Raw genomic sequence first — 23,549 nt, 5'->3', positions numbered from 1 at the left:
CTAGATCTTCCTTGTAGTGCTGTGGGTCTTTTCATCTGAATGGCATTATAATAAGCAGTGATAATGGTCTTGGGGAGTGTAGATGAAGGACCTTTTATCTGAGACCCAAGCAGAGTGTGACATGAATACCATCATGAAAGCTCAATGGGAGAAGCACTCCAATAAGTTGTCAATAAAATGGCAGCTCTGGCTGGCAGCCAAAGCCACAGTGGAGATGGGGGTGCTGCCTCCAGAGATGCAGGTGGTACCTGACGGTGCCTATAATTATGCAACTTTTATATATTCAGAACTTTGGCTACCTCTTCCTCAGATCTTCTAGTGCCTTCCTTCACCTCCCAAAGCAACCCCAAGTGACTCCAGCTTGCCTTGCAAAACCCCCTTGCTCATGCCGTGCTCAGCATTTTCTTTCCTGGTGCACAGGTCCTTGGATTTAATTATACAACCACAGAGACCTCCTTTGGTACCTTTAGACCTTTGGTTCTTAAAGCAGGGGGCATCTACAGTAGGGCTGGAGATGGGAAGCCCAGGACAGAATATAGCCCATCTTCCTGGTGTATCCTTTTCTCTTAGTGAATTGGGCAAAACATTTGAAAGTTTAACTGGAAATTTAAAAGGGGCTTTTAGAAAACATTAAAGCCAACATGGATATATTATGGAATATAGGGTCAATTCACATGAAGTTTAAAGATCAAATACATGTGATTTCATGCCTGTGGAGGCCCCTTTGGGCTATCTCCTGACTTTCCTAACATATCCATCTACTCTGTTTGGATACTATGGACACCCGAAGAAATGTTTGACAAACACCTCCTTATTCCTTTCTCTCTCCTTATTCTTTTCTCTCTGCCCCTAAATATCTTTTCTAGGTCATTTAAATGCCTTTTTCTGTTTGTTTGTTTTTTGAGACAGAGTCTCGCTCTGTCACCCAGGCTGGAGTGCAGTGGCGGGATCCTAGCTCACAGCAAGCTCCGCGTCCCGGGTTCTCACCATTCTCCTGCCTCAGCCTCCCGAGTAGCTGGGACTACAGGTGCCCGCCACCACACCCAGCTAATTTTTTTTTGTATTTTTAGTAGAGATGGGTTTCACTATGTTGGCCAGGATGGTCTCAATCTCTTGACCTCGTGACCCGCCTGCCTCGGCCTCCCAAGGTACTGGGATTACAGGCATGAGCCACCACGTCCAGCCTTAAGTGTGTTTTTTGTGGCTCTCTCAGTTTGCACTTTTCAGCCTTCTTTCAAAATGATCTCTTACCCTAGAAACTTCTCTGTTCTCAAACTAGTTATCAAAGCCTCTACCTTTAAAATTCTCTCCTCTACAATTTTCTTAAGTAATATGCAGTGTTGGCGGGGAAGTATTACACGGACCCGTAAAACACAAATTGCTGTCTAATATTTTCATCCCTGTCCTCCATTGATTCTAGTCATCCACCTTAAGGCTTCCAAGGCATGGAATGCTCCATCATTTGAAGATTCTTCTTTATATGAAGAGGGAAACACAGTCCACTGTGGCCTCTTAATGCAACTTCTTCCTCAAACCAATCCGTGTTTCTCCCTAGAAATGGCAGGTGGACCAGGACATGAGTATGTTTATGGGCCTGCAGGATTATGTGACACAAAAGAATGTCATTGGATGGATCAACACCTCAATTAATGAGGGCAGATACTTGGGCTGGACTGTGTAGCCTCTTTGAAGGCCTACCACAGAACTCTGATTTCATGGGTGGACTGTCTGCGGAGGAGTCCTGACTTAGCAAGAAGCCCAAGTAAAGAATTTTATGGGACAAGGGACTCTTCTGAGGAAGGCAAATAACAGACTGAAGGAAAGGGCGTTTGAAAAGAAGTGAAGAAATAAAAAGAAAAAAGACATTACATACTGTGTCCACACCCTCTGCAGTGGGATATAAATGCTCCCTAGAGGAAGGAGACCCACAGCTCTGTGGCTTGGAGAATTTAGACTCTGTCTTCAGCCAGGCACTCACTCCCTCCCTCCCAGCACCATGCCCTACAACTTCTGCCTGCCCAGCCTGAGCTGCCGCACCAGCTGCTCCTCCCGGCCCTGCGTGCCGCCCAGCTGCCACAGCTGCACCCTACCCGGGGCCTGCAACATCCCTGCCAATGTGAGCAACTGCAACTGGTTCTGCGAGGGCTCCTTCAATGGCAGCGAGAAGGAGACCATGCAGTTCCTGAACGACCGTCTGGCCAGCTACCTGGAGAAGGTGCGTCAGCTGGAGCGGGACAACGCGGAGCTGGAGAGCCTCATCCGGGAGCGGTCCCAGCAGCAGGAGCCCTTGCTGTGCCCCAGCTACCAGTCCTACTTCAAGACCATTGAGGAGCTTCAGCAGAAGGTGAGGGGCATTGCTGTCATCTCCAAGCAAGAGAGTTTGCAGTGATTCTGTCTGTGATAGAGAAGTGTGTTTCTTGCTTCTGTGCTGTCATAATTCTTGCTTCCTCTTTTATTTCAAAATGTCTTTTTAAGTCATTTTTAAAAAGTTGATGATGTCATATTTATTTTCAGTCCTCACTAAGCCACCTCTCACTCCCCAGATCCTGTGTACCAAGTCCGAGAATGCCAGGCTTGTGGTGCAGATCGACAACGCCAAGCTGGCTGCGGATGATTTCAGAACCAAGTGAGTTGTTCGGAATTTGCACTAGTGTCCATTTCTTCTGTTTAATCTTTAGTTACAGAAAAGGGATTTCCATGGCTGTACTGAAAAACAGATCTACCCACTTGCTGTGAAGGATTCTGCAGAGGATTGGGGAGAACCAAGCAAAGAAATCACAAAAATAGATGAGGACTCACATCAATCTGTTTGTTTTGGGATGAATATTGGGTATTGATGGAGCCTCCAGAAACCTCTGTCTCCTGGGCCTATTCATTACAGAAAGTGGAAAGATAAGGCACATGAGGTTATCAAAAATCATTCCTGTGAGTGTTGAAGATCTACCAAGTAGTGCTCTGACCCGCTCCTTGTGCAGGTACCAGACTGAGCTGTCCCTGCGGCAGCTGGTGGAGTCGGACATCAACGGTCTGCGTAGGATCCTGGACGAGCTGACCCTGTGCAAGTCCGACCTGGAGGCCCAGGTGGAGTCCCTGAAGGAGGAGCTGCTGTGCCTCAAGAGCAATCACGAGCAGGTGAGACTAGAAATGAGAAATGCACAAACCTGTCTCAGCCTCTGACTCAGGGTAGCTTTAGTGATTAGGGGCAGCAGAATGCAGAGTATGAGTACAAGGCTGAGGGTTTCCTTTAAAAACATCACGGCAAGAGAAAAATTGGAGAGAGATAAGACCTGTTCATGTTCCCAGACAGGAAACATCTTTCACTTTAAACTAGCACATTCTTTGAGTTGCCCAGAGCAGCTCCATGTGCTTGAAATTGGTCAATAGTTATAGAATGAGTCCTAGCATTGCAGTGTTACTGCTTTGCAAAGTCTTTTTTTTTGCCAAAGACCAAGAAAAAAAATCAAACCTTATAAATGTGAGTCTCTACTCTTTCAAAGTATTGGTGAATAGTGTTTGTGAGCTTCTTCCTCTCTCTCCTGGGAGGGGCCATGATATGCTCTTATCTCTTACTTGACAACAAGAGTTTTTTGATATACGGTCTGAAATTGCACAGCCAATTTTATTTTTTTTTTGTATGCTGAGGTACTCACAGCCAGTTGTAAACTGGGAAAGTTGAACCTCAATTAGTCCATCCTTCAGTGGCATCCAAGCAAACTTTTGGGATTTTTTTCTGAAGCCAAGTGCCATGGCACAGCAGATGGTGGGGAGGGGGCTATGCCACATGGAGTGCCTTGAGCTGTCACAGACTGCTCCACTCAAAGTTTCTGTTCTGAGAGAACAGACTAACAGGGCTTCAACAAGCAATGCCATTCCTTAGAGTCCATTCTTTGCTGAGCATAGTAACTCTTGTATTTTCTGCATCCATAGGAGGTCAACACCCTGCGCTGCCAGCTTGGAGACCGTCTCAACGTGGAGGTAGATGCTGCCCCCACTGTGGACCTGAACCGGGTGCTAAATGAGACCAGGAGTCAGTATGAGGCCCTGGTGGAAACCAACCGCAGGGAAGTGGAGCAATGGTTCACCACGCAGGTGGGCATCTAAGCACGTGGCCACTCAGGACCCAAGGCCCACCCTATGGCCCCAGAGGCAGGGTCTGATCCTTTCTCCCCTTGGGTGTTTCAGACCGAGGAGCTGAACAAGCAGGTGGTATCCAGCTCGGAGCAGCTGCAGTCCTACCAGGCAGAGATCATCGAGCTGAGACGAACGGTCAATGCCCTGGAGATTGAGCTGCAGGCCCAGCATAACCTGGTGTGTATTGTTCTGACCTGCTGGTGAGCAATGGGAAATTGGGAGGCAGAGTCCTGGGGATGCCCTTGGGGCCACACACTCTCCTTAGCTCTTGGAGCTTGTGACATCCTTGGAATCCTATGAAGAAACCCTTTGAAGGAGCAGCTCTCTGACATTCCTGATCTTCCCCACCACAGCGAGACTCTCTTGAAAACACACTGACGGAGAGCGAGGCCCGCTACAGCTCCCAGCTGTCCCAGGTGCAGAGCCTGATCACCAATGTGGAGTCGCAGCTGGCGGAGATCCGCTGTGACCTGGAGCGGCAGAACCAGGAGTACCAGGTGCTGCTGGATGTGCGTGCCCGGCTAGAGTGTGAGATCAACACGTACCGGAGCCTCCTGGAGAGCGAGGACTGCAAGTGAGTACATGGGCAGATGTATTTGATGAAGCGGTGCACGTGTGAGTGTAATACTCAGACACAATGCAAAGATTGCATACCTTGGAAAGGAAATTATGCCTTCACACTAGACATGCTCAAACAGAACTCAGACAATATAATATGGCCATCATTTAAAACATAAATGGTTTGGTAGCAAGAGTTGTTTGATGTACAAACTGAAATTGCACTGCCAAGTCTTTGCATTCCACTGTGATAATATGCATGACTGCATGATATGTGATCAATGCCTTACTTTTTACAATACCGTATTGTCTAGTGGGTACATTCCCATAGACTACCTGATTTGATCTTATAATTACCACCAGGTGGGCTGGATCAGTATTTCCTCCAATCTATAGGAAAGTAAACTGGGGCTTGGAGAAGGTAAATGACTCAACCCCATGTCATCAGTTTGGCATGAACGGATTTGAGAGTAGACATCAGAGTTTCAGAGTTTCTGTCTACCTTGGTGCTCTATGGCAGGGAGACCATGAACAATGTGAGCTATCTTTGTAGCAGGGGAGCCTGTGCCTTCTCTGTTCTAGGCTAGGCCAAGTCCTGACAGGCATTCTTACCCTTGGGGATATCTCTGGCATATGATTTTAAAATTTTCCTTAACTCACCTTTCCACATCATTCTTTTGTCTCCAGTCTGCCCAGCAATCCCTGTGCCACGACCAACGCGTGCAGCAAGTCCATCGGACCCTGTGTCTCCAATCCCTGCACACCTTGCGTTCCTCCTGCCCCCTGCACACCCTGTGCCCCACGCCCCCGCTGTGGGCCCTGCAATTCCTTCGTGCGCTAGAACCTAGGAAATGCCAGAGGAGCAAGGATGCAGGGCCCAGGACTGCAGAGCTGTGACCTGGCTCTGGTTTAACAAAAGGGGCCTGAAAACATCATTTGCATGGCTGCAGTGGCCCCCGTAAGGCAGCCAAGAAACTTACCCAAAGCCTGCAGCCTCCCCAACTACTCTAGACTGTCCTGCTCACCCTTTCCTTCCTGGGGGTCTGTTCCTTCCTATGCTCACCCAGAGAACTCTCTGATGTCCCCGTGGCCCTCCCTTTTAACCTCCTAATAAATATCATTTCCTTGGCAAAGCAGATGCCTTTTTCATTTGTATTCATTTGTTTCAACGTGCTCATCACCTGAGTAAGCTGTAAAAAGCCACTTGAAAGACAGGCCATATAATGGCCTGACTCTTGGATCCCAGAGCAGTTTCATGCCTCGGGGGCAGATGGCGAATCTGGTGCCCTGGACCCAGAAGCGAGGCAGGCAGGCCTGTGGGAAGGAGGGTGGAGGGGCTGAGTGCTGCAGTCCCTATCTCCCCCTGGTCGTTCTTGGATTTTTCCTTCTGACTTGGACATCTCCCAGAGCTGCTTGTATCCAAATCTGAATGGAGGAGGCATGAGCTGTGGGCTGGAAAGAAGCTCTGGAAAACTCATCTTCTTCCAGTGGGAGTTTCGGGTTCAGTGCTGTATTATTCTGGGTTATTGGTGGTCCAGGAATTTCCCAGTGAAGAGACCCTCTGACCTGCCCTCCTGTGCCCAAGAATTCCTCCTTTCCCTTGTGTGGGTCAATCATTATCAGCCTGGGCTTCCAGCTCCTCTCTTCCCTCCTCGACTCCAGGTCTTAGAGACCCCATCAACTCTTTATTTGATCCTTTGGCCTTTCTCAATTCAATCCAACCAGTACCTGTTGAATAGCTACTCTGTGCAGACGCTGGGTGGTGGATTGGGGAGAGACACATGAAGAAAGATGCAGTTCCTGACCGCAACTTATTTATAATTTTTTAAAAGGGATAAAACTAGTCCCTGAGTGGTGCTATTGTAAGGCCCAGTTCCCTGGCACTGTGAACAGCTGGTGGGTGCTACAAGGAACTCTGAGTACTGAAAGGGACAATGCTGGCGCCCGATGGCATCAGTGTATATCAAGAAAGGGCATCTTTCTTTGACTCTCATGAAGACCCATGAAAGTGCTTAACTATAGACTTCCTGAAACCTCAGAGGGCCATTATGATCTGAAGGGATCAGAGGTCTCTGACTTTTCCCAGCACACCAGGCTTTCCTAGCAGGAATCAGACTCCACTTGGGTGAAACATAGTCCTGTGTCCTAAAATGATCAAGTGAATTGAAATTGTATATATATTTGATAAAGCAATGATTCTCTCCACCATAATTTCTCCCTTGATTCTTCTTTTTAAAACTCAAGTTCCAGGATGGATTTGGATTCGTGCTTTGCTGCGTGGCTTGTGAGAAGCCTCTGACCTGGAATTCTGTCTCTACTATGATTCACCCAGTGTCTGTGATTTCCTCCAAACCCAAGGTCAAGCTCAGTCCAGACGGTCTCTCTCATGTTGCTTGTTTCCTTTTTCCACATCCTGCTTAAGTATATTATTTTACAATAATACAAAAGTACTGCTAATAGCTCCTGTGGTAGACAGAATAATTGTCCCCTCCATCTCTCACCAAAATGTTCATGTTCTAATTCCTGGAACCTGGGAATATGTTAGATTACCTATAAAAGGAAATCGAAGTTGCAGAGGGAATTAAAAGTTGCTAATCAACTGACTTTATGATAGGGAGATTATCTCGGATTATCAGGTGGACTCAGGGCTCTTAAAAGTGGAAGAGGGAGGCAGAAGAGAGTGAGAGGGAGAGGAAACTATGGACATAGGTCAGAGTGACGCGATGTGAGAAGAACTTGCCTTGTCCTTGCGATTTGAAGATGGAGGAAGTGTGTCATGAGCCAAAGAATGTAGGTCGTCTCTAGACCCTGGAAAGAGCAAGGATTCTCCTCGGGATCCTTTAGAGAGGAACACAACCCTGCCAGCCCTCTGATATTTTCTTATTATGGTAAAATATGCACAACATAAAATTTACCATTTTAGCAATTTTTAAGGTACAATTCAGGGGCATTAAGTACATCCACATTGTTGTACCCTATGCACAGATTCCCACTAATTTTTGGCAAGTCTCTTCAGGAACTGCCTTTAGATTCAATTATGTGTCACAATCCTATGAAGGTGGTTTTAAAAATGATCCAACTTGATTGTCTACGTCACTCACAAGGTTTCTCTTTGGACAGCTTTAAAAAAGTCAAACCTATCCTCAAAGACCAAAGGTTTGCTATCAGCAAACTGGGTATTAAAAGGATACGGACATTAACAAAACAGAAATTTCTAAACATGCTTTGACTAGAGACGGCATCCTGGAATAAAGGAAAATTCTGGCCGGAGGCAACATTTATAGGATCTGTAAATTCTGCCATGTTTTTTAAACCATAAAAATCTCAATTGTTGTAGCTATACCTCCCCTTAAACATTTCCAGGTGGCTTTCAAATTATTTCCAGGTGCTCTGTCATCATCACCAGACACATGGCAGGACGGTGGTTCTCAGCCTTGGCTGTGTTTGAAGTCACCCAGGGAACTTAAAAAATTTTTGAGGCTTGAATCTGCCCTCAGGGAGTCTGATTTAATTGGTCTGGGATTCAACCCTGCCACTGGGAGTTTTAGAAGCTCTACAGGTGATGAGCCTCCAAAAGCCAGGTTGAGACTCACTTACCAAAACCTGGATTCTAGTTCTGACATTGACACCCTTAATAGCTCTGTGTCTTCGGATAAGACATGTGGCTTCTCCTAGCTGTAGTTTCCCCAAAGGCAAAGTGGAGGTAACCATGTCTTCTCTACTTACTTTATAAACTTGCCAAAGGAAGCATGGAAAACTGTCTATGGAAACACTTTGTAGACCACATATTTTTATTAGGATTATTGACAATTTTTATTATTGCTGGTATAGCTAAACTTCTTAAGAGTAAAAAAAGTATCATCGTTTTCTTTTTCTTTTTGGCTTTAGGTTCAACAGCAGGATTTGCTTATTGTCCTATCGTCTTTCACACCATAAATTCTTTCTTCTTTAAACCCAGCTCTGCACCAGGAGTGTATGGTCAGCTCAGCACTATTTGATTCCTTTTGGCCCTAGGCCCTTCTTGTGATAGGTGGGAGGGCAGCTCCTTTTTCAGTTGTCTGGGCTATTTGGCATGTCTGATGCTCTTTGGTGACCTGTTTTATTGCCTCCTGAACTATCTTGGTCTAAACTCTTCGCTGGCAGGATATACCACTCTCCGACCTTTGACTTTTCCCTATGCTTATCGCCTGGATATTTTTGCTGTTTCTTTTCCTTTCTGTTTCCCTGCAAATTTTATGTTTACTTTGGGATAGAGCTAAGGCACTTTTTTTTTTTTCATCCTTACATCTGGAGTTAAAGCCATCATATGAGTTTTTTGAGGCCTAAGGCTGCTGTTAGCATCTGCAGGCAGAACAGCAGGCTATCCAGGAGTGCTCAGCATTTTCCTCTATGCAAGCACATCCCATTACTTCCAGGAGCCAAGCCATGCCATGATAAGTTTGTGGGATTTATTACTCTTTTTTTTTTTTTTTTTTTTGAGATGGAGTCTCACTCTGTCATCAGGTTGGAGTGCAATGGTGCAATCTCGGCTCACTACAACCTCTGCCTCCCAGGTTCAAGCAATTCTCTTGCTTCAGCCTCCCGAATAGCTGGGACTACAGGCGCCTGCCGCTACACCCAGCTAATTTTTGTATTTTAGTAGAGACGGGGTTTCACCATGTTGGCCAGGATGATCTCCATCTCTTGACCTCGTGATCTGCCTGCCTCGACCTCCCAAAGTGATGGGATTACAGGCGTGAGCCACTGTGTCCAGATGGGATTTGTTACTTTTTAAACTCCCAGTTTGCTGAGGAGTAAAGCGATGAGTAGGAAGCCTAGGTGTGTCTTGTCTGTGTGCTCATAGCTGGTATTGGAATCTATGATCTCTCTTCTGCATTTTCTCCCAGCTGTTATGTTTTGTCACAGCCTGGCCTAGGTCAGTGTCTCGTGTCTGTAACTCACAATAAATGTGACGGGTCAGGCCGACTGGAGCCTGCTTACTTGTGTCATTTTGAATGAGTTAAATTTCCTCCCAACATTTCAGATTCTTCATCTCTGCTACATGGTGACAAAAATGGAATCTGAACACTCAGGTTCTGGGGTGAGGATGAAATACTATATGCAAAGGTACCTAGTAGACTATCTGACTAGAAAGTGATAGATTGATATTCATTTCCTTACTACCTTATTGTCTGGGCACTAGTTTTCTCCTCCATAAATTCAGGTCCTTCTAGCTTTAGAATTATTTGATTCTAGGAAACTGAATTTACTTCTGAGATGAACTTTTACAGGGTTAAAAGCTCATGGTTAGAAGGGTAGTCTTTCTTCCAAGTTCTAAATCACTTAGGTCATGTGATTGTGCATTTTCATTTGCTTAGATGTTCAGAAAAGACAATCTAGTTTCCAGATTGGATCAATTATGCAAAAGGATGATTATTTCCCTGTGGAGAAAAGTAAATGAGTAAGACTTGGCCTTAGTTCAGGGAGGTACCATAGAGATTAGCTGGGTGTCCAAAGGCTTGGGCAGAGAAGCCTTTGGAGGAATGATGGAGTATGAAGGAGTGGGGAACAGGGCCCTAGAGGGGACCAGAAAGAAAAACTACAAAGTAAGGGGTGATGGGAAGCAATGAATATTTCCCTCACAAATCAGAGAAACCTCTGTGCCAAATATAAAGGTTTTGTATTATGTTTAGGTGTTCATGATCAGGAGTCATAGACCTGAATTGTTCAAATCTCTGCTCCACCATTTATTGCCTGTATCTAGGGCAAATTTGGAGCCTTTCCCCATTTGTTTCTTTATCTGTAACAATGGGAATAATAGGCCAACCTTATACAGTTGTTGGGAGAATCAAATGAGACATGTGCCAAAGTGCTTAGTGCCTTGTTTGGCATCTAATAAGCCTTGATGAAATGGCAGAATCATCATCAACAACAACACTGCCATTATTATCCTTATTACAAATGCTTGCACAGAGCTATAAGGCTGGAAGATTCCAAGAGGATAACTAGAGCCCATTTCAATTCCAGTACCAGAAAAGAGGCTTCGGTGGTATTACAGTTTCGTGTGGAGAACTTATCCGCCTCAAGAACTACCCCAAATAAGATAACCAAACCCACAAGATCAGGAACCTAGTAGAGAAGATAGAGGTAATGGTTATCTGCCAAATTCCTATTTCAGCCACTAAGTTAAGGTTAACATTTGCATTTTGATGGTTAATTTATGAATAGAGTTCTGTGCCCCTAGTACTTACAAGGTAAGTGGGTGAAGTTTGAGCACCACCGGGTTGTGATGGGCAATGGGCAATTTGTCTGTTTAACAAAGTAGAATTTTCACAAAATTCTTCATCTGAGCCACTTAGGTCAACAATAGGAACAATAAAGTTTATGGAAATAAACATCATCACTCCCTCCCCCAAACATATTCACACACAATACCTTACCTTTTGAAAAACAAAACAAAACAATAACTATGAGGTAGGCAGCATTATTATTATTTCAATTCAAGAGATGAGATAAACAAGACTCAAAAAAGGGAACGAACTTTTCTGAGCTCATATCATATGTAAGGATGTAAATCCCGGTCATTTAATTTCAAATTTGTGTTTTTTGGAGAGTGACATCAGCAAGATGAGGGAATAAGCAGCCCTGGACCCTCCTCACCATCATGGACACACTGATTCAACAATAATACTCAGATAAATTTTATCTGTGAGAATTTTTTTTTTTTTTTGAGACGGAGTCTCGCTCTGTCACCCAGGCTGGAGTGCAGTGGCCGGATCTCAGCTCACTGCAAGCTCCACCTCCCAGGTTTACACCATTCTCCTGCCTCAGCCTCCCGAGTAGCTGGGACTACAGGCGCCCGCCACGTCGCCCGGCTAGTTTTTTGTAATTTTTAGTAGAGACGGGGTTTCACCGTGTTAGCCAGGATGGTCTCGATCTCCTGACCTCGTGATCCACCCGTCTCGGCCTCCCAAAGTGCTGGGATTACAGGCTTGAGCCACCGCGCCCGGCCATCTGTGAGAAATTTAGTAAGAATTTGAGAGGCTTTTGCATCCTGGATGAATGTAAAACCAGTCAAATCAAAGTTGGTAGAAAGATGTTAAGATACTCTATCACAAGAATCCCTGTTTTCTCAGCATAGTGTCATATGGTTAGGAAGAAAGCCTCAGCTCCCAACTTCTTTGCAGGGAGAGAAGGAAATAACTGGACCATACATCGAGCATTCAGATTTTTCTGAGGGCTGCCAATGCACTAGCTTCTGTCTTGCCTGTCTTAGAATGCAGATGGAATCCAGCCTACTCCAGACATCTAGGAGCCATCGAGAACAAAGAGGGCAATTTGAACTAGCACATGAATATTCACCACAGCCCTCTCCCTTGGCCGAGTTCAGAGCGAGCCAGTGAAAAACCCTGGGTCCCAGGCTCTCCCTGGAGAGAGAAAGAGTTAGACCTTGTGTCCAATATTCTGACTTTTCTGTGGACAATATCAGGGTTGGGCTTCTGTCTCACCTGTGCTAGAGTGCTGATGGAAACTAGCCATACTCAACATACCTGGAGGCTGCAAAGATGGTGGTTTGGACTAGCACAAAAATTTGAGAGGTCCCCAGAATCTCTGGCTGGGCTGATTGGTGAAGGTCTTCTCCATACAAGGCCAGTCCATGAAGATTGGGAGCAGTGGCTGTTTTATCTAATGAACAGACACCAGCACAAAGATCCAAGGATAATGAAGAAACAGGGATACATGTCCTAAACAAAGGTACAAGATAGACCTCCTGAAGTTGACCCCAACGAAAGAGATACACAATTCACCTGAAAGAGAATTTGAAATAAACATATATTCAAAATAGAGAATTCAAAATAACCATATAATCATAGGCTGGGCATAGTGGCTCAAGCTTGTAATGCCAGCACTTTGGGAGGCCAAGGTGGGTAGATCACTTGAGGTCAGGAGTTTAAGACCAGCCTGGCCAACATGGCAAAATCCCATCTCTTCTAAAAATACAAAAGTTAGCTGGGTGCAGTGGTGCGCAACTGTAATCCCGGCTTCTCAGGAGGCTGAGGCATGATAAATGCTTGAACCCAGGAGGTGGAGGTTGCAGTGAGCCAAAATCATGCCACTGCACTCCAGCCTGGGAAACGCAGCGAGACTCTGTCTCAACAAAACAAAACAAAACAAAACAAAAACAAAATAACCATAATAAAGATGCTCTGCAAGGCCAGGAGAACAATACACAAAGTGGGAATTTTCAACAAAAAGGCAGAAAATACAAAAAGTACCAAACAGAAATCATGCTGCTGAAAAATACAATAACTGAATTGAAAAATTCAATAGAGGAATTCAATAACACATTAAATCAAGCAGGAGATAGGAGCAGTGAACTCAAAGACAGGCCATTGGAAATTATCCAGAGGAGCAAAAAGAAAAAAGAATAAAAAAGAGTGAAGATGAGATGTATGGGACATCATCAAGCAGACCAACATTCACATTAGGAAGATCCAGAAGGAGAAGAGAGAGAGAAAGTTTAGAAAACTTATTAAAAGAAATCATGGCTCAAAACTCCTGAAACCAGAGAAAGAACATTGTCAGCCAAATCCAGGAAGCCCAGGGTATCCCAAATAAGATGCCCAAAGAAATCAAAGTGATACACATTATAATTGAATTGTCAGAAGTCAAAGACAAAGAGGGAATTTTGAAAGCAGCAAGAGAAAAGTGACATCATGTACAAGGGAACCTCCATAAGGCAATTGTAAATTTCTTAGCAGAAACTTTGCAGGCCAGAAGGACATGGGATAATATATTTAAAATGCTGAAAACCAACCAACCAACCAACCAACCAACCAACCAACCAACTGCCAACCAAGAATATCATTCCCAGCGCAATTATCCTTCAAAACTGAAGGAGAGATAAAGACTTTTATAGATAAACAAAAGCTGAGGTCGTTCATCATCACTGAACCTGCCTTACAAAAAATGTTAAAGGAAGTTGTTTAATTTTTACACAAAAGGATGTTAAACAGTAATATAAATGCATGTGAAAGTATAAAACTTGCTGGTAAACGTAAATATATTGATAAATATAGAATACTATAATACTATAATGGTGGTAGGTAAATCACTCTTTTAATTCTACTATAAAATTTATTTATTTATTTATTTATTTATTTATTTATTTATTGAGACAGAGTTTCACTCTTGTTACCCAGGCTGGTATGCAGTGGTGTGATCTCGGCTCACTGCAACCTCTGCCTCCCAGGTTCAAGCCATTCCCCTGTCTCAGCCTCCTGAGTAGCTGGGATTATAGGCACCTGCCACCACGCCCAGCTAATATTTGTATTTTTAGTACAGACGGGGTTTCTCCATGTTGGCCAGGCTGGTCTCAAACTCCTGATCTCAGGTGATCTGCCCTCCTTGGCCTTCCAAAGTGCTGGGATTACAGGCATGAGCCACCACACTTGGCCCTCTACTATAAAATTTAGAAGATAAAAGTATTAAAAATAACTATAACTATAAAAATAGGTTAATGGATACACAATATAACAAGATGTAAATCATGACACCAATACATAAAATATGTGTGTGGGAGAAGCAAAAGAGTAGTTTTTGTATGCAGTGAAAGTTATCAGCTAAAAATAGACAGTTATAACTATAAGTTGTTTCATATAAGCCCTATGATGACCACAAAAAAAAAAAAACCTACAGAAGATACACAAAAGAAAAAAAAAAGAATAAAAACATAGAATACAAGAATCCATGAAACACAAAGGAAGTCAGCAAGAGAGGAAAAGGAGACAAAAGAACTCTGAGAAAGACAAAAGAATTGACAAAATGGCAATGTTAGGTCTTTCCCTATCAATACTTTATTGAAATGTAATGAATAAAGCTCTCCAATCCAAAGACATGGAGTAGCTGAATGGATTTTCAAAAAACCGACAAGCTCTATCTACATGCTATCTAGAAGAGACTGACTTTAGATTTAAAGACAATGTATAGGCAGAAAAGTGAAGGAATGGGGAAAAAAATATTCCGTACAAATGGTGACCAAAAGACAGCAGGATGGCTGTACCTCTATATTAGACAAAATAGTCCTTAAGGCAAAAACTGTCACAAAAGGCAAAGAAGAACATTACATAATAATGAAAAAATTCACCAGGAAGACATAACAATATATGAACCCAACATCAGAGCACCTAACATATATAAAGCAAACACTGACAGAACCAAAGGGAGAAATAGACAATGCAATAATAGAAGAATTTAGTAACTCACTTTTGATAATGAATGGAACATTCAGATAGAAAATCAACAAGGAAACAACAGACTTGAACAATACTATAGAACAAATGGACCTAACAAACAAAATGTTCTATCCAGTGGTAGCAGAATACATATTCTCCAGTGCACACAGAACATTCTCTATCCTGGATAGAGAATGTTCTCACATGTTGGGTCACAAAACAAATCTTAACGAATTTAAGAGGATTGAAATCATACTAAGTGTCTTTTCCTACAACAATGGAATGAAACTAGAAAACTAGAATGGAAATAAGAAAAAACTGAAAAATACACAAATATGTAGAAATTAAAAAACACATTTAAATAATCAATGAGTCAAAGAAAAAATCAAAAAAGAAATTAGAAAATATCTTGAGACAATTGAAAATGAGAACACAGCACATCAAAATTTATGGGATGCAGCAAAAGCAGTACTAAGAGGAAAGTTTTTATATAATATATATGTATATAAACTTATATGTAAACATACACACACGCCTACTATGTACCTACAAAACTTAAAATTTAAAAAATTAAAAAAGATAAAGAACAAACTAAGCTCAAAGTTAGCAGCAAGAAGGATATAGTAACACTTTTTGCTCTAAGTGTTATTATGATACTTATGATAAAACTTAGAGCATAAATAAATAAAAATAGAGACTAGAAAAACAATAGCAAAAAATCAATGAAACTAAGAGATTTTTTGAAAGATAAAGAAACTTTACAAACCTCTAGATAGACTAAAAGAGGAAACAAACACATAAAATCAAAGATGTACTTTTCTGCTCCTCTCATGCTGCCTTTGAAATTCAGATGCATTCTTCTTTAAATGATTTGTATTGTGTTCCACAAATAATCTTTTGGGACTTCTTTCTGAAACATGACTTTGTTTCCATGCAGAACAAAGGAAAGGTAGAGTGACAGGCAAAAGAAGTGAGGTAGGGAAGGCTATTCTGTTAAGAGTGATTACTGGGCAATAGAGAGGCTCCCTAGGTTATGGAAGAGTCAAAGGGTAACTGGATCCCAGAGGTGATAGAGAGAAGCACACTTATCAGAGACAGTGTCTACTTGTAGGGACAACAGAGTAAAGCTGCATTCTCATGGGCACTGTGGTTTGTCCTGGAAGCATCTTAGGCTGGCAGAGTCATACCTCTAGGAGAGTTAATACTCTAGAAAGAGGAGCAAGTCTAGAAATAAGATGATAGAAATTTCCAGAGAACTTGAGAAAAAGCCACTATGGATACAAAGATATCTCTGAGCACCTTGTTCCAATTTTCATTTCTTGGTGAGTCTGCGGTATTATGCTTCCTATTCATGCTTCAGTGCTGCCATCTGAACTCTCACTGTTCCAGACTGTTTCCAGCATATTTTTTCTTCTAGATATTTCTACTCTTGCTCATCTTTAGAGAGGCTGTTGCTTCAGTACAAGTTGGCAAACTTTTTAATTTTAGGGCTTTGTGGACCCTATAGTCTGTCACAACTACACAACTCTGCCACTGTAGCACAAAAGCAGCCACATACAATAGCTAAACAAATGGGCATGGCTGTGTTCCATTAAAACTGTATTTACTGCTGGGCGGGGTGGCTCACGCCTGTAATCCCAGCACTTTAGGAGGCCGAGGTGGGTGGATCATGAAGTCAGGAGTTCAAGACCAGCCTGGCCAACATGGTGAAATCCCGTTTCTACTAAAAACACAAAAATTAGCCAGGCGTGGTGGTGGGCGCCTGTAATCCCAGCTACTCAGGGAGCTGAGGCAGATAATTGCTTGAACCCGGGAGGTGGAGGTTGCAGTGAGCTGAGATCGTGCCACTGCACTCTAGCCTGGGCGACAGAGTGAGACTCTGTCTCAAAAAAACAGAAAACAAACAAACAAAAACTTTATTTACAGAAATGCAGCAGGGTAAACTTGACCTGTGGGCTGCCGTTTGCAGATGCCCCCTTTTAGGTATATTCCCATCCATTCAGTTGGTTTCCATTTTACTTTCTCATTTCTCAACCATGAACATGCCGTTGTTTTCAGTCTCTCCATGTGCTGGCAAGTTCCCTAAACCCCAACCAATAGTAAGGCTCAGGATCCTTTCAGCGAACACAGGTTGAGTTTCTGCTATAAAAACAAATTGAATGCTGAAACATGATGAATGTGGGAGGAAAGAGTTACCTGGAAGAGTAACTCTCAAAGCTCTCTCTCAGAGCTCTCTCTCTGGGGAGAAAGAACAGTGGCGGAATCTCCTGGGTGAGGAATCCCTGATTCCCAAACAACTCCACCCCATGTCCCTGGATGTCCTCCCCTCTGAGTAATGCGGACAGCCTTTTGGGGCTGTGATGATTCTATCTCCTATGAAGCCATCTGATGAAACTCTGATTTCACCAACCACTAGCACCCAGGAAGAGCCTGGTGTGACATAAGCTGAATGGAATAATTTTATGGGTTGAGGGGGGACTCTTTAGAAGCATCTAACTAGCATATTTTGGAGAAAAATTAACTGAAGCATTAGGAAAGGAAACTATGCCATATGCCAAGCCCCCACCCACCGTTAATAGTATAAAAGGACCGCAGAGGAAGGAGAGACTCAAACCTGCCCACATCCACCTCCAGCAGCTTACCTGCTTTTCCATTACCTGTCCCAGCACCATGTCTTACAGTTGTTGCCTGCCCAGCCTGGGCTGCCGCACCAGCTGCTCCTCCCGGCCCTGTGTGCCCCCCAGCTGCCACAGCCACACGCTGCCTGGGGCCTGCAACATCCCCGCCAATGTGGGCAACTGCAACTGGTTCTGCGAGGGCTCCTTCAATGGCAGTGAGAAGGAGACCATGCAGTTCCTGAACGACCGCCTGGCCAGCTACCTGGAGAAGGTGCGTCAGCTGGAGCGGGACAACGCGGAGCTGGAGAACCTCATCCGGGAGCGGTCCCAGCAGCAGGAGCCCTTGCTGTGCCCCAGCTACCAGTCCTACTTCAAGACCATCGAGGAGCTCCAGCAGAAGGTGAGGGGGTCGGCCACGTGGGGGGCCAGCAGCAGCTGGCTCTCTTTGAACAGTAAGACATTCTCAAGTTCAAGTGTACCTCATGAGATAAATTTCTTTTCAGATTCTGTGTGCCAAGGCTGAGAATGCCAGGCTGGTGGTGAACATTGACAATGCCAAGCTGGCCTCTGATGACTTCAGAAGCAAGTATGTTGAACTTCAAGGTCCCTATGGTTCTTTCATGGCCCTAGGGACCTACTATTGCCTGGAAGAGAGGAGAAAGCCATTTCTCCTCCTAGGGCTGGTTATGTAAAATCAGTTTCAAACAGAGACCTAGACTCATGTGCTGCCTGCTCTTTGGTCTATACTGGTCTTTTTGGAAGTGTTTCTTAAACCACAAAATTCAGAGATTGAAATGAATTGTTCTTTGGGAATTGATTTGATGGTATATTAGCTAACAAAACTGAGAGCACAGTGAGACACTTCATCTCATGCGTGCCTGTGGGCTCCTCGTGGTGTTAGGGTGAGTCAGGGAACCTCTCCAGCCTCTCCATGGACAGCTTGACTGAAACACATGGAAGAGAAGAGGCAGAAAGCTGTGTAAGTTCAAGAAGATTCAGGCCAATTCTACCCAAACAACACATGAGAGGGGAAGGTGGTTTTCTTTTCTGACTTATCCTCCCACTCTGATGCATGCAGGTACCAGACAGAGCAGTCCCTGAGGCGGCTGGTGGAGTCGGACATCAATAGCATACGCAGGATCCTGGATGAGCTGACCCTCTGCAAGTCCGACCTGGAGTCCCAGGTGGAGTCCCTGAGGGAGGAGCTGATCTGCCTGAAGAAGAACCATGAGGAGGTATGAAACAAATTCACAAAAGCAGGCCTCAGAGCTAAGCTACTAGCACTGGGAATCAGGAGATGATTACTGTCTGGATCCCTGTTCTGGGACCCTTCTCTGAGGAACTCAAGGTATTCTCAGAGAGTGATGGTGCTACATCCATATCAAGGAGTGGAGTGAGCTGCTCATTCTCCAGTGGCTGGGTGAGGGTTAGGCAGGTGTTGGAATTACTGAGGAGGGGCATCATTCATTGAGCCCTGCTCTCTGCTCATCACTGCTAGGTCCTGAATTTGGTGGTGGAGATGGAGGGACAAAAAAGAAATAAGACATGGCCCTTTTCTTCAAAGAGCTCACAGTCTAGTATAGAAAGACAGTCATATAAACACAGTGATGTAAACAAGACAGAGTGAAACAAGTACCATTTGAGATGTACAAGCAGTATCCTCTAGAAATAATCCAGGCTGCCCAAGAGGAGATAGGGAACTCTTCTCAGATGCAAACAGGAGGATTTCAGTACTTGGGTGTTTCAGTCTGAGGGAAGAGGTTGAACAAAGACACAGAAGTGGCAGGGCAGGGTGTATCTGGGTATGGCTGGGCATGCAGTACCTCCAAGGGTGTGGTGAAAGTGAAGACGTGACGGGAAGCGAGGAAGGACTTGCATATGCCAAGGAGTTTAGACTTAGTCTTGTAGAAGGTGTAAGGTTTCAGTTTCTATGGGACAACAATTGATGTGATCCCTGTTGGTGTTTATTGCTATAAAATGTGTGTGTCACTCTTTGGAAATGATCAGAATATTCCTTTCAGTGCTTTTTGGGCAGTATTGTGCTCAGTTTCCTGGAGCAGGAAAATGGCAGATCCATTGCCGTAGGTTCATTGTTTCCCTTTTCTCTATCAGGAGGTCAACACCCTGCGCTCCCAGCTTGGAGACCGCCTCAACGTGGAGGTGGACGCTGCCCCTGCTGTGGACCTGAACCAGGTCCTGAATGAGACCAGGAGTCAGTATGAGGCCCTGGTGGAAACCAACCGCAGGGAAGTGGAGCAATGGTTCGCCACGCAGGTGGGCATCTAAGCACATGGCCACTCAGGACCCGAGGTGCCCCAAGGCCCTGGAGGCAGGGTCTGATCCTTTCCCCACTTGGGTGTTTCAGACCGAGGAGCTGAACAAGCAGGTGGTATCCAGCGCAGAGCAGCTGCAGTCCTACCAGGCGGAGATCATCGAGCTGAGACGCACGGTCAACGCCCTGGAGATTGAGCTGCAGGCCCAGCACAACCTGGTGTGTATTGTTCAGCCCTGCTGGTGAGCGATGAGAAGTTGGGAGACAGAGTCCCAGGGATGTGTTTGGGGCCACACACTCTCCTTAGCTCTTGGAGCTTGTGACTTCCTTGGAATCCTATGAAGAAACCCTTTGAAGGAGCAGCTCTCTGACATTCCTGATCTTCCCCACCACAGCGAGACTCTCTGGAAAACACACTGACGGAGAGCGAGGCCCGCTACAGCTCCCAGCTGTCCCAGGTGCAGAGCCTGATCACCAACGTGGAGTCGCAGCTGGCGGAGATCCGCTGTGACCTGGAGCGGCAGAACCAGGAGTACCAGGTGCTGCTGGACGTGCGTGCCCGGCTAGAGTGTGAGATCAACACGTACCGGAGCCTCCTGGAGAGCGAGGACTGCAAGTGAGTATGGGGCAAAGAATGTCTGGGAAGAATGTGTACAGTGGGATATGGTAGGCACACAAATGGTGGCCATATTTTCAACTAGTCAGACAACACACATTAACTGTGTAGTTTGTGTCCAGTGATCTGTGATAGCTAAGCAAAGGGAGGCCAAAGGGAAGAGAAGAGCCCCTGCCTCAGGGGGCTAACAATGGAGGAGTGGTGGTAGGAGCTGGCCAGTCTTAGGAATAACATTTGTGGAAGGCACATTAAGTTCCAGGAGACCTCAAGTGTATGAGATAATATATTTGAAAAGGACAGTTTTTCCACCTCTGCACATGGCATTCTGGGAGAGAGAGAAGCATTTGGTAGTAATCAGAACTTGATTCTGGCCGGGTGCAATGGCTCATGCCTATAATCCCAGCACTTTGGGAGGTTGAGGCGGGTGGATCGCTTGAGGTCAGGAGTTCAAGACCATCCTGGCCAACATGGTGAAACCCCATTTCTATCAAAAATACAAAACATTAGCCAGGCATGGTGACGCATGCCTGTGATCCTAACTGCTTGGGAGGCTGAGGCAAGAGAATCACTTGACACTGAGAGGTGAAGTGAGCCTTGGCTCCCACTTGCAGTGAGCCAAGATCGCGCCACTGCACTCCAGCTGTCTCAGAGCAAGACCCTGTCTCAAAAACAAAACAAAACAAAAAGAACTTGATTCCAACTAATTCCAACCACTGAGAATTCATAGGTTGTGTCATTAAGCCCAAGGTAGTATGTACATTAAAACTTCCTCCTAAAGCCATTCTAAACCTCCGTGTCCTTCTAGGCTCCCCTGCAACCCATGCGCCACCACCAATGCTAGTGGCAACTCCTGTGGACCCTGTGGCACCTCTCAAAAGTGTTGCTGTAATTGAAAAGCTTGTATCCTCTTTGAAGGCATCTACAGAGCCATTTAGATCAACCACAGGAAAGATCTTCAAGTCCTGACTTTTCTGGAGCTCAGCTGACATCAAGAAACCTCATCTTGCCTACTATGTTATTTCTAGAATGCTGAAAAGCTTTCCCCACCCAAGCAAAGACACACATCATCAACTTCCAATGTCTGGACAACTCCTTCCTGTTGAGGGTCGAGCCTCTTTGTTTCTAAAGACGTTCAACTCCCTGTAATCTGAGCTCCAGTTACTACTTTAGGGTGTTTCCTGAACGTACTGCATTTCCTGTTTTCCTTTCTTCTTTGGCATTCTCTGGAATGCAAGGAGAAGACTTCATTTACTTCCCAATAAACTTCATTTCTGTGGCATAGTAAATGTTTCTCATTCATATTCATGCATTGTAAATTACTCATCATGGCTGTTTCATAAAAATACCCCTTCATTAGGAGAATAGAATGAATTAGATGACTGAGCCAAGCCTTTATGCTTCACCAGAAACACTGATGTAGACAGGGAAGGACATTCTTTTGGGAGACTCCCACCCAGGGTAGGCCATGCAGGAAACCTGGCCTTCAATACCCATGCTTGCCTTGCCTTGACTACAGGGCCCTTGGCAATTTTGCAAATCCTCCCCAAACTTCACTGCTATCTCTGGCTCTCACCCTCATCAGAACAGAATGTTCTGCTTCTCTTTCTCCTAAATTGCCTGAAGAACCTACAGAAACTGCTTCTACAGAAACTGTTCAAAGAGCAGTGATTCTCTCCTCTCAACCTCTCTGCTACTCCTGCCTTGCTAATATAGATACCGGCTCCTCCCTTGAAATGCACCTTCATTGATTTCCACAACCCTGCACACTCTGGGTCTTCTTGAAATATCGCTAATTACCTGTTCTCTGTTGTCTTGTTAGCTGTCTTCCCCTTTTTGTCCCAAATGAAGGAAACACCTATATTCTCAGCCCTCCGTCTTGCTCTTTCTATGTCCCTGTTCATGTAGAACTAGCCCCTCTATGCTGATGACTCCCACATCTCTCTCTCTTCTCAGCTTGGTTTCCAGGTTTTCTGTTGCACATACGACAGTTTCACTTGGTATCAGGTCATTACATCATGTTTAATTGGACTAAAACGTATTTTTCCCAAACTGGTTCATCTTGCCGCCCACTTGTTATACCTGACATGTTGTCCTCCAAATAGGCCCTTTAAATGCAGTCCTTACCTTTCCCCTCTTCAAGTTTATTCTTTCCCCTAGATCTTTGCTCTTATCCATAATGTTCTTCCATAGCCTCTTTATCATTTCATTTTCTGTAATTCCAAGAAAGGCCAATGTTCATTAAGCATCTCCCCCAAAACATTAATCTTACTCCACACCCCACTTGCCTCATCTCTGAATTTTTAAAGCTTTCAATTTTATAGGCCACCATCTCAATTATCCATTTAATTTAATCCTATCTGATTGAGGCAACTACAATCAGTCATCTACTGTTTGTGCCGGATACTGTGGGCGGTACTGAGAAACACAAATAAGTGAATCCCAGTCTCGGCCCACAGCATGTCTTACAGTTTAGAGTGCATGAGACAAAGCTACAGTCATCATAGACAAATATCAGTGTGGCTCAAGAAACGAATAGATAAAGAATTATGAATTTCAGAGGTGTGAGAGAATGTCTTGTTGACTGCAGGCCCTTCAGAAGAGGCAATATCGTCACCTAATTAAAGCCTATGTAAACCATGGAATACTGTAAGTGGAATAAATAAGGAAGAGTAAAACTAATGAAAATTCATGAGGTTATTAAAACTTTATATACTTCCCATAGTTTCAACTTCAATCAACGATTACTGTATGATATTAGCATAATTCTGAAATAAAGTTTGCTGGGAAATGCCTGGTCAGATGGGTACGTGTAGGCCATAGAAGAGGGAAAGTTTTGGCCAGGCACAGTGGCTCACACCTGTAATCCCAGCACTTTGGGAGGCTGAGGCGGGTGGATCACGAGGTCAGGAGATCAAGACCATCCTGGCTAACACGGTGAAACCCCATCTCTAGTAAAAATACAAAAAAAAAGAAAAAAAAAATTAGCCAGGCGTGGTGGCACGCACCTGTAGTCCCAGCTACTCAGGAGGTTGAGGCAGGGGAATTGCTTGAACCCAGGAGGCAGAGGTTGCAGTGAGCCAAGATCGCGCCACTACACTCCAGCCTGGGTGATAGAGTGAGACTCCGTCTTAAAAAACAAC

At 44.5% G+C, this 23,549-nt stretch overlaps 3 protein-coding genes across 6 annotated transcripts in view; 1 reads left to right on the top strand and 2 right to left on the bottom strand.

Moving 5' to 3' along the window:
* Positions 1–23,549, bottom strand: part of LOC126938621 (eukaryotic translation initiation factor 1) — a 1,120,764-nt gene that overhangs the window by 285,650 nt on the left and 811,565 nt on the right. The window lies entirely within an intron of this gene.
* CNP (2',3'-cyclic nucleotide 3' phosphodiesterase) overlaps positions 1–23,549 on the bottom strand; it is a 736,460-nt gene that overhangs the window by 573,778 nt on the left and 139,133 nt on the right. The window lies entirely within an intron of this gene.
* Positions 1,928–21,710, top strand: LOC126938494 (keratin, type I cuticular Ha1). 4 transcript variants are annotated; one of them, XM_050762765.1, is made up of 7 exons: positions 1,928–2,344; positions 2,544–2,626; positions 2,976–3,132; positions 3,928–4,089; positions 4,183–4,308; positions 4,485–4,705; positions 5,377–5,822. In XM_050762765.1, the coding sequence occupies exons 1-7, from the start codon at positions 1,997–1,999 to the stop codon at positions 5,528–5,530; spliced, it is 1,251 nt and encodes a 416-aa protein (XP_050618722.1). In that variant the 5' UTR covers positions 1,928–1,996; the 3' UTR covers positions 5,531–5,822. The 4 variants fall into 4 exon arrangements, with proteins under 4 accessions (XP_050618722.1, XP_050618724.1, XP_050618723.1 ...); XM_050762767.1 differs by lacking the exon at positions 5,377–5,822 and adding an exon at positions 21,215–21,710 and having other exon boundaries at positions 1,987–2,344; XM_050762766.1 differs by having other exon boundaries at positions 1,997–2,344; positions 4,183–4,312; positions 4,489–4,705; positions 5,377–5,530.

This window comes from Macaca thibetana, chromosome 16 (genome assembly GCF_024542745.1).
Source record: "Macaca thibetana thibetana isolate TM-01 chromosome 16, ASM2454274v1, whole genome shotgun sequence".
NCBI classification, from domain to species: domain Eukaryota; kingdom Metazoa; phylum Chordata; class Mammalia; order Primates; family Cercopithecidae; genus Macaca; species Macaca thibetana.
The sequence above is the reverse complement of the archived record's forward strand: the minus strand, read 5'-3'. Positions and strand labels throughout refer to the sequence as shown.